General features: G+C 35.2%; 1 protein-coding gene across 1 annotated transcript in view; it reads right to left on the bottom strand.

Annotated features, from left to right (window-relative positions):
- LOC107670086 (CWF19-like protein 2) overlaps positions 1 to 10699 on the bottom strand; it is a 30886-nt gene that overhangs the window by 11648 nt on the left and 8539 nt on the right. Inside the window, exons 8-13 of the mRNA XM_016462566.1 lie at positions 9773 to 10323; positions 7981 to 8083; positions 7608 to 7823; positions 6674 to 6811; positions 2204 to 2416; positions 369 to 485 (exon numbers count right to left, since the gene is read on the bottom strand). Coding sequence (XP_016318052.1) covers positions 369 to 485; positions 2204 to 2416; positions 6674 to 6811; positions 7608 to 7823; positions 7981 to 8083; positions 9773 to 10323 — 1338 coding nt within the window. The remainder of the gene's footprint in view (positions 1 to 368; positions 486 to 2203; positions 2417 to 6673; positions 6812 to 7607; positions 7824 to 7980; positions 8084 to 9772; positions 10324 to 10699) is intronic.

Here is a 10699-nt window from a genome sequence, read left to right as displayed (position 1 = left end):
GTGTTCTGGGTGGTTGCTAGGGAGTTGCTAAGGTGTTCTGGGTGGTTGCTAGTGAGTTTGTTCTGGGTGGTTTTTAGGGAATTGCTAAGGTGTTCTGGGTGGCTGCTAGGAAGTTTGTTCTGGGAGGTTGTCTGGGTGGTTGTTAGGGAGTTGCTAAGGCATTCTGGGTGGTTGTTAGGGAGTTGCTAAGATGTTCTGGGTGGTTACTAGTGAGTTTGTTCTGGGTGGTTACTAGGGGTTGCTAAGGTGTTCTAGGTGGTAGCCAGGGAGTTGTTAAGGTGTTCAGGGTGGTTCCTTATGCATTATTCATGCCTGTAGCACAAACGAATGAGTATACATACACCAGCACGTGTTTGCAACATTTGTACCTGTATTTCACTCCAGATGTCCTCATCCAGACCCGTGGCCGCTGTGTGATGCTGGATAGGGACGATCAAACAGTGACCTTCGGTCAGAGACATGCTGTTCGGCAGACACAAGTACACCTGTGCAAAAGAAAACACACTCGTCATGTGATTAATGAGGACAGCGCACTAAAATCTCGAGCTCGTCCCGCAGTCCGTCTCCTGTCATCTCAAACGTACATGGACGAACCGAGCATCAGGAGGAATCCTCTTTAAGCGCACAACAACCGAAACGGCCAGACTGCTGCTGGAGAGATCAGGATTCTTTTGCCACAGATATACAGTGTTTCTAACAGCATGAGACAAAATGCTATTTAAAGCAAATTAGTCTGTGAATGTGTGTCCCAAGTGGTTGCCAGGGCATTACTGTTTGACTGATAAGTTGTTTTGGGTTGTTGCCATGCAGTTGCTAAGGTGCTCTAAGCAGTGCCTAGGACATTCCTATGAGGCTGCTAAGGTGTTCTAGATGGTTACCAGGGCGTTGCTATGCCATTGCTAAGGTGTTTTGGGTGTTTGCCAGGGCATTGCTATGGTTTTTTTAGGTTGTTGCTATGCATTTGCTTAGGTGTTTTAAGTGGTTAGTGGGGTAGGGCATTGCTATGAGATAGCCAAGGTGTTCTGGGTGGTTATCAGGGTGTTGCCTATGCAGTTGCTAAGGTGTTCTAAGTGGTTACTGGAAAATTGCTATAAGATAGTTAAGGTGTTCAAGGTTGTTGCTATGAGGTTGCTAAGGTGTTCTAGGTGGATTCCAGGGCATTGCTATGGTGTTCTGGGTGGTTGCTAGGCAGTTGCTAAAGTCTTCAAAGCAGTTACAACAGCACTGCAATAAGGTTGATAAGGTGCTGTGGGTTGTTGCTATAAGGTTGCCATGGTGTTGTGTGTGGTTGCCAGGGTGTTGCTATGCAGTTGCTAAGGTGTTCTAAGCTGTTAATGGGATATTACTGTAAGGTTACTAAGGTGTTTTGGATGGTTTCCAGGGCATTGCTATGGCGTTCTGGGTGGTTGCTAGGCAGATGATAAGGTCTTCTAAGCAGATACTAGTGCATTGTTTTAAGGTTGCTAGGGTGTTTGCCAGAGTGTTGCTATGTGGTTGCTAAGGTGTTCTGGGTTGTTGCTATGCAGTTGCTAAGGTGTTCTAAGTGGTAAGTGGGATAGGGCTTTGCTATGAGATTGCTAAGGTGTTTTGAGTGGTTGCCAGGGCATAGCTATGGAGTTTAGGGTTGTTGCTATGCAGCTGCTAAGGTGTTCTAAGTGGTTAGTAGGCTAGGGCATTGCTATGCATTGCTAAGGTGCTCTAGGCTGTTGCTATGCAATTGGTAAAGTGTTCTGGGTGGTTGACAGGGTGTTACTATGGTGTTCTGGGTTGTTGCTATGCAGTTGCTAAGGTGTTCTTAAGTGGTTACTGGGACATTACTGTAGGTTACTAAGAGCTACTGATTGCTAGAGCATTGCTATGGTGTTCTGGATGGTTGCTAGGAAGATGATAAGGTCCTATAAGTGGTTACTGGTGCATTGTTATAAGGTTGCTAGCGTGTTTGCCAGAATGTTGCTATGTGGTTGCTTGCTAGTGTGTTCTGGGTTGTTGCTATGCAGTTGCTAAGGTGTTCTAAGCGGTAACTACGACATTGCTATGAGGTTGCTAAGTGGTTGCCAGGGAGTTGCTATGCAGTTACTAAGGTGAAATGATGACAAATATATTTTAGTATGATTTTCTCGCAATAATTTACATTCATATGTAAACTGATATCAAACTTGATTCTTTAAAAATGAATTGATTCTAAAAAAATAATATATCGTGCCTTGTTTCCGACAGCGGCGATCAGATGTTTGGGCAGTTCAGGGCTATCGAAACAGTGTCTACATTTCTCCATCTGTCCAGCTAACCGCTGCGTCTCCTGCACCGCTTTGTTCCTCTGCCGCTCTTCGTCTCGACCCGATCTTTCCCTCTGAGCCGCGCTGGACACAAACATGTCATCCAGCGTGTAGTTATCGCCGTCTGTCCTCCCCATCATCTGCAAAACACACAAATCCATTAATAACACAGTAAAAACAAACACACAGACAGAGTCCTGTTTGCATACAGACTTTTATCAGTCACTTTATCTTGCATGTCTGCGAGTTTTATCTTGATTTAAGAGCTGAAAGCAGTTCAGGACAGAGGAATGAGAATCGTTTTACGAGTCTAATAACTCATGCACCAAAACAGGGGTTTGTAAGTTGATGAAACGCTAGTAATTAGTTATATTGAATGTGAAACTAAATACATGAATAAATGAGGCTGTATGATAATCCACTGTATTCAGTGCCTCAGTGCAAAGTAAATGCAGCTTTTTACTTTGCCGCATTTGGGACGCAATAAGCGGTAAGTTTACTTTATTTACACATTTGCATAATTTCCAAATTTTGTACAACAGTATTATAGTAATAGATATACAGATAATAAAAAAAAAATTTGTCTTAATTTTTATAATTGGACTTAATAATAGTAATGATAATAATAAAATACATGCAATATAACAATAGAAATAATAATACAATTTAATATAATAATAATAATCATAATACAATTTGATAATAAAAATAACAATCTCATAATGGAAAGGAAAGGACGTGATGTGTGGCCAAGTATGGACCAAACGCAGTGTAATATTCATTATTATTTATTATTAATAATAGTAAAATTAACGAATGAATAAGTAAACAGATACATAAATAACCAAATAAATAAATAAATATCGAACACCTGTGTCAATGTGGACTGAGACACTATTACAACTAAAAAGAGCCTCAGCTGACAAATCCCTACCACACTTATACTTCACTAGTAAGAAAAGTATGTACTAGTAATTGTGTAAAAACTAGTCCAAGTACTAGTATAAGTCCAAAATACTTTGGAAATAGTACACTATTTTGGAAGCTTTACATACTATGATTTAAGGCGCCCTAATTATGATCTTGTATACTATATAGGAGTGATAATACACAGATTAGGAAGAAGCCATGCACTTCTGTGAGAGAAACAGAGGTCAGGTGATCTGATTGGGCAGCAGGTGGTCATGTGATCTGACTGAGGGTCAGGTGCGGATTCACTGCTGATTGCTGGCAAACCTGCGGGTCATTATCTGGAGCAGAATCCAGAAAGCAGTAGCAGATGCGACCGGGCCGCAGAGATTACGCTAACAGAGCATGTATGTTTCTCTCCAACACACGCAAGAGCGAGAGCTTTAACGCTGTGCTACAACAAGCAGACAAAGTGGCAATGTATCCGTAGCAACGGGTGATCTGTGTGGGACCAACCCTGGTCTGTTCACACTGGCATGTTTGATTGACAGATGGAGAGGAGCCGAGGTGAGAGTGTTGGAGAGTCTGACTGCACTTTCAATTCTACGTTTATTCTCCGCTTTTATGCTTTCTGACTCCAGCTAATGCAAATAAAAACCTAGACAGAGCAGAGATTTTAAGGATAGTTTGTGTGCAGGTCTGTGGTTGGCTAACAGCTGTCTGGATTACATATACCAATCTAACAACTAGATTTGCATTTTCAGTTTCATTTAAATGCAGGTTTTGGCACATCTTGGTTACGGTCGACTGCTTAAGAATATACACAAGAATCAACACATAACACATGACTGTGTTTGCACTGTAAAAGTGGCTATTAAGGGTTAAATAGATGCAAGGAATAAAAAAAATCAGTTTGCAATAAAATTACTAAGATTATTTTTTACCAATCAAAATATTACAATAACATCATCATTGCTGGGATTACATTCTATTTATTTGAACCAAAGGGAGATTTTTACATTTTAATCATATTTTTAAAATGAATTAAAATTAAAAAAAATAATAAAATATAATTATCAAAATTAAAATATAAATTATTTAATCAAATAAATAAATAATGAATCAACAAATTTGCAAATATTACAATAACAAATATTACATTGTATTACTGTGAACCAAAGAGAATTTCATATTTGAATCATACATTTAAATTGATTTCACATTTGAATTTAAAGTAATCAAATAAATTAATTAAAGAATCAAATGGAGATTTAATTTTTTTCATATTTTTAAATGTATTTTTAAAAAATGTATTAAAAGTCACATTAATGAAATAATTAAAAATCAAATAAATTAATTAATTAAAGTAAATTAATAATTAAAAACAAATAAATAAATTAATTCATTAAATAAATAAATAATAAATAAAAAATAAGGTAAAATTTTACAATAAGCTTTGATTTGTTAACATGTTAACATAGTTAACTGAATTGATAACATTAGTTAATTTGAACTAACAATGAACAATACTTGTAAAGCACTTATTCATTTTAGTTAGTGTTTCTTTTTTACTTTTATTAGTATATTATTAAAATTCAAAAGTCACATCTGTTAGTATTATGTAACGGAGCTGAATTAACAATGAACATCTGTATTAGATTTATTAACTAACATTAAAAAGATGAATAAATACTGTAACATGTATTGCTCATTGTTAGTAAATTTTAGTTAATGCAATAATTAACAATAACTAATGGAACCGTATTATAAAGAGATACTATACGTAAAGTAAAATGACAAATCAGAAAAGACAACAACAAAGTTGCAAAAAATACCATCATTATGCAAATAAGCCCAAGTGAGAAAATCAACTGCACATTTAGCATGCAAATATTACAATAACATGATTGCTGTTGGTTAGATTTCAAATTGTGTACAATCTATTAATGCATGACAATGAGAAATGCACAAACTTTAGTTGTCTATTTAGTGTGCAAATATTTCAATGACATCATTCGCTGTCAGTTAGATTTTGAATAGCGAACATTCTATAAATGTGACATCAACATTCTAAAAATTCTCTACAAAAGTTTGAAAGGAGTCGAACGTTCCGCAGTTCAGCTGAAATGAATGCAATACGACGCAGCCTTACATGCACTGCAATTACACAAACACACACACAAGACCAGACACAGCTACTGGTCAAATTGGTGAAATAAATATATTAATAACACTTTTAGCTGCTATGCCATGGTAACTTGGCAGAGAGAGAGAGAGACGGAGAGAGATGTGCCGCTAAAATGTGCAAATGTTTGTCACTTTTATATTTCTGGTCTCCATGGCGACCGTGACGTCTTAGTTTATTATAACGGATTTTAGTAGCCCTGCCCGGGTTTAAAATCAGAGAAACACTAAATCACATTGCAGTCAGAGAGGAGGACAGACTGAGAGATTGATCACACCGCCACCATCTGCTGATGCCAGTCTGTCTTACGAGCATAGACGAGCTCAGACAAATAATACAACCACAGGCTGTCTGTGCACAAACTCAGGCCTGATATATTAAAGTGGCCGAATATTTCTATACGTCACACATTTTATTTTTTTTAACAACAGACTTAAAAATTACATGTGCTCTAATGTCTTCAGGCTAACAATAGCAATTACATTGCTGCTCATCAGCACTCTCATTGAAAATAACACAGTCAGTGTTATTTTAGTAACACTGAGATTCCATTATAGTTTTCACTAATTAGATTTTTCATTTTTTATTTCCCATTTTCATTTGAATATCAATTAACGTTTTAGTCATTTTGTTCTGTAATTTTTAGTTGTTTTTTTAATATCTCTATATAGTTTGTTTGTTTTTTTCAGTTGTAGTTTTAGTTATTTTAACACATCAAATTAAACAAAAAAGTGTAAGCTTTTTTTAATATATTTTACTTTATTTTATGTTTATTTTATATCAATCAGTGTTATTTTGTATCATTAAGATATTATTAGTTTTTATTAATATTTTGAATCAGTTTTTTATTTTTATTTTTCCTATATGTTTTTGTTTGTAGATTTTATTAATTTATATCTATATAGTTTTTATTAATTTATTAATATTTCGGTTTTAGTTATTTTAGTACATCAAGTTAAACTAAATTAAAATGAGAAATGTTACACTGGCAACTTACTGAAATAAAGCGTTTTCAAATTTTATTTCAGTTAATGTTTATTTTATGTCAAGAAACTTTTTTATTTATTTTAGATTGTTAACTATAATAACCCTGAATTCAAGTAATGAAATATTTGATAGTTTTAGTAAACCATAATAACCCAACCCTGAATCCAGTTTTTTTTAAATGCATATTAAATCTTTGTGAACACCCTTTAGAAACACACACACTACTTATTGCTGTTTTCTGCTGATTGGCTAGACTCCACACAGTCATTTATCAGTGTTTGTGTGTAAAGAGTCTGTAAAGGAGACTGACGCTCACCTTGGCCGCCATGCGCGAGTAAAGAGCGTTCTGATCTTCAGCAGAGCTCATCTTCTCCCGTCTGACCATCTCTTGCAGATCCATACCATCATCATCCTTAAAATAGCGCACACGCTCACCATCCTGGTGCGTCTCGATCTACAAATCACAGAAGAGGAGAAAACGGGACCTCATTTGAAGTTGTAGTTTAACAGGCTACAAGGTAATATTAATTAGAAGTAAACTCCAATCAAATTATCATATTTAGCAAAATCACATCATGTCAAGAGAAAAAGTTTCAGTTACATAAAAGTACAACTAAAACTATTAAAAATATTTTTGTTATTTGAAATAAAGCTGAAATAAAATATGAATATTAGATTAAATAAAAAAATGAATGAAAATTATGAAAATTAAAATAATGCCTTAGCAACTAACTGAACTGAAATTACTAACAGGAAATAAATAAACCCTAAAAACCCTAACCCTAATTGAACTAAAAAAACTTAATAAATTAAACCTAAATAGCCATACTTTAAGAAAAGAATAAAAACTACTAAAAATGACAAATGCACAAAACAAAAGAACTAAAATCAAAATGAAAATATAAAAATAGCAAAGCCACAGTGTGTTTTAGTGTCGATGAGATACTAGTATGTTCTTTTAATATTTTGAATTCGTTTTTAATTGTGTTTTTGCACTGACATTTTCATTTTAAATTTTTTTTGTGTGTTTTTGTCATTTTTAGTAGTTACTATTTTTTTAATGTCTATATAGTTTTTAATCTTTATTTCAGTTTTGATTTGAGTTATTTTAATATATCAAGTTAAACAAAATGAGAAATATTATAATTTATTTTAGTTAATGTTAATATTATTTCAAGCAACCATTTTTTTTTTTTTTATGGTTTTAGTTTTAGGTAACTATAACAACACTTCAAAGCTGTGTGTCTCACTGCTTTCCGCTTCCTCCGTCCTCCTCTAGGCTCCTGTGGTTGGGACGGGGCTTTGACCGGCCAGGCTCGTCCCAATGGGTCAGTCCTGAACAGCACCACATCCTTTTCTGAGTCTGTTGCTGCAGAAACCGGTTTGTTCTGGGCTTTTCTTTGAGCTCGGTTCTCTTTGGCTCGACGGGCCGCTTGCATCTGAGCCTTCAGATTTTCCACCAGCGCCTGTGATTATTCACACACAATCAAAACATCCCATCAGTATCAGAGTCTACTTCTAGCACATGAAGACCGTGAGCCCTAGTGAGCTTCCTACTAAGAAAGCATTTTAGGGCATCATGTCTAGGTCACATGGTTTCCAGGAGAGTTTTAATGAGCTCACCGTGTTTCCAATGAGTTCTGCCTTGACGAGTTTGGCTCCCAGTTTATTCATCTCTTCATCCGTCAGGATCACCTCTTCCTCCTCCTCTTCCTCGCTCTCTGAACTGGTAGATTGACAAACCCAATCAGTTTTAGCATAAGTAACGCTCACAGAAGTGTAAAATAATGTCAAAAACTTGTATAGAATAAATAAATTTCCCTGACTTGATGACATTTCCAATGAATCATTTGTGATTACTGGATACAAATTTCTAAAAGTCATTTTGTATTTATGTTTATATTTACATTGTAATATTTTATATATTTTAAATGTAAATATATTAATTGCAAAATAATATATTTTGATGTATTATAAAAATACTTAATGTTTTAATATATTTTAATGATATATATATATGCAATAAATGTAAAATATACCATTATAATATATTACATATAATTTAATTATCATATTAATTATTTTTAAATACACATTTAAATATATTGCAATTACATATATATTAGCGCTGTCAAACCATCCAAAAAAAAAAGTTTTTCTTTACATAATATATGTGTATACTGCGTATATTACAATTCCAGAGAAAAAAGGCAAAAGGGAACTCAATTCGTTACTCGCGCGAGCTGTTCTCTACGCACACAGCCGCCGCACACACGCGTTTCAAACGGCGCACGAACACCGAACTGAATCCTCTTCTGAATCCTCTGAACAGACATACACATAAAATTATGACAAAATACCCATCTCGACAATCATTCAGGTAAACGCAGTCAATTATGTCTCAAGTGAATGAAAACAGCTAAGAAAGAAATCAGATGTGATGTGTATCATTATATCAGATCCGTGCATCAGGTCTTAAAGGGACAGCGGCCAATAAATACTGCTGCTGTCATTAATGAGCATCAAACAACAAAACAGCTGTGATAAAAATCTATATTTAATTTATACAGTGAACACTATGCAGTGTTATTTTCCCTAATTATTACATTTCTGTATTTGAATACTACCAACCTTATTTTATTTGTAACATATTCTGTTGTATTTATCTATGCTCGTAATTTGTGCTTCTCTTGTCTCTTTAATCATGTTTAAACTTTCTTAGTTAATCTAGTAGTATTTGCTGTGGTATCAAAGAAGTACTTCGCTTTAAGTAATAAATGGAAAGCAAGTTAAATTTAAATTTTTTTTTTTTTTTGCTGATCCGTAATGTGATCCGAACCGTGAGATTTGTGATCCATTGAACCACTAGTGTGTATTTATATATACATAATAAATAAATATACACAGTACACATACATAATGTAAACAAAAACTTGTTTTGTATGCAATTAATCGCGATTAATCGTTTGACAGCACTAATATACACACACACAAACATACATACAGTACATATATATATATATATATATATATATATACACACACACACACACATATTAGATATTAATATACACCATATATTACAAAAAATATAATAATATTGTATTCAAATAATATAATTAATTTAAATTAATTAATAATCAATAATCATAGTTTGGCATAGCTAGAAAAAGAAATATTCATTATAAAAATGTATTAATGTACATGACACAATGGGAATCCTGGTTCTTCAATAAATAAACAGCTGTTAAGGGGGTGAATTAAAGCATGAAAAATCCGAGAAATATCTTATTTTTAGTTGTTTTGCCTTATTTTAAACAAGTGAAATGTTGAAAAACTGCCTTCTAATGTGAGTGTAAAGGTCAGAAAGACATATAGTGAAATCTCTAAAATTACATTATCCCTTTATTCTGACCTGCTCACTGTTGTAGTTTTGCTCTCTTCCAGCGGGGCGGCGCTCTTCTCTGTGTGTTTCGGTGGGATCGGTGTCTCCTTTGGATCCTGCACAGCACTGCTCTTCCTCCAGGCAGCTACAACACCATCATCATCATCATCAACAGGCTTCCTGAATCCTGCACTCTGATTGGATGTAGAGCCTTTCGGCCCCGCCTTCCTGAACCCCACCCCTCCGCTCATATCCTCATCAGGTTCTGAGGGTTTGAGGAACTTGAGGCTAGACAGAGAGGAAGTGTTGTGTCTCTGGGAATGCCGATCCTCATCTGGATCCGGCCGGGATCTCGGAGGGCATTCGTCGCGGCCTCGAGAGCCTCTCTCAAAGTCTCGCTCTCTTTCTCTCTCAGCGTGTGGAGATCTGTCTCTCCGTCTCTCCTCTCTGTCTCCTCTCCTCCATCTCTCCCTCCCTTCCTCTCTGTGGTCTCTCCTCCATCTCTCACCCCTCTCTTCTCTCCTCTCTCCATACGCTGCCTCTTCCGCCTCTCGCAGTCTCTTCTGGAACTCTTCCATCGACTGCAGTGGGAAGAGAGGACCATCAAAACACATCATTAAGGCCTGTTTCCACCTGAAGCAGAATAAATTCACTACAGTTTAGTACTGATTGCTCTCAGTGTGAAATGGTGTATTGGAAGGCACTTTTTGATTCAAAATACGCTAATACGTTTTAAGAAGTCAGGTTCCAGAAGTATTAACTGATGGTATACGAATCTGTTAGTCATCATTCAGCGTACTTTTAAAAAATGATTTTTATTTTTTTTTAAAGAAAAGCATATTTACAAGCTGTACCACCCATGAATCCTGAAGATTAAAACAGCTCAGCAGTGAGATATATATGATAAATATATTTTTATTATAACATTTTTTCAAAATGATATATATGAATATATAT

The sequence above is a fragment of the Sinocyclocheilus anshuiensis genome, unplaced genomic scaffold, assembly GCF_001515605.1.
Source record: "Sinocyclocheilus anshuiensis isolate Anshui unplaced genomic scaffold, SAMN03320099.WGS_v1.1 scaffold48, whole genome shotgun sequence".
Taxonomy (NCBI): domain Eukaryota; kingdom Metazoa; phylum Chordata; class Actinopteri; order Cypriniformes; family Cyprinidae; genus Sinocyclocheilus; species Sinocyclocheilus anshuiensis.
This window is presented reverse-complemented; position numbering and strand designations above follow the sequence as displayed.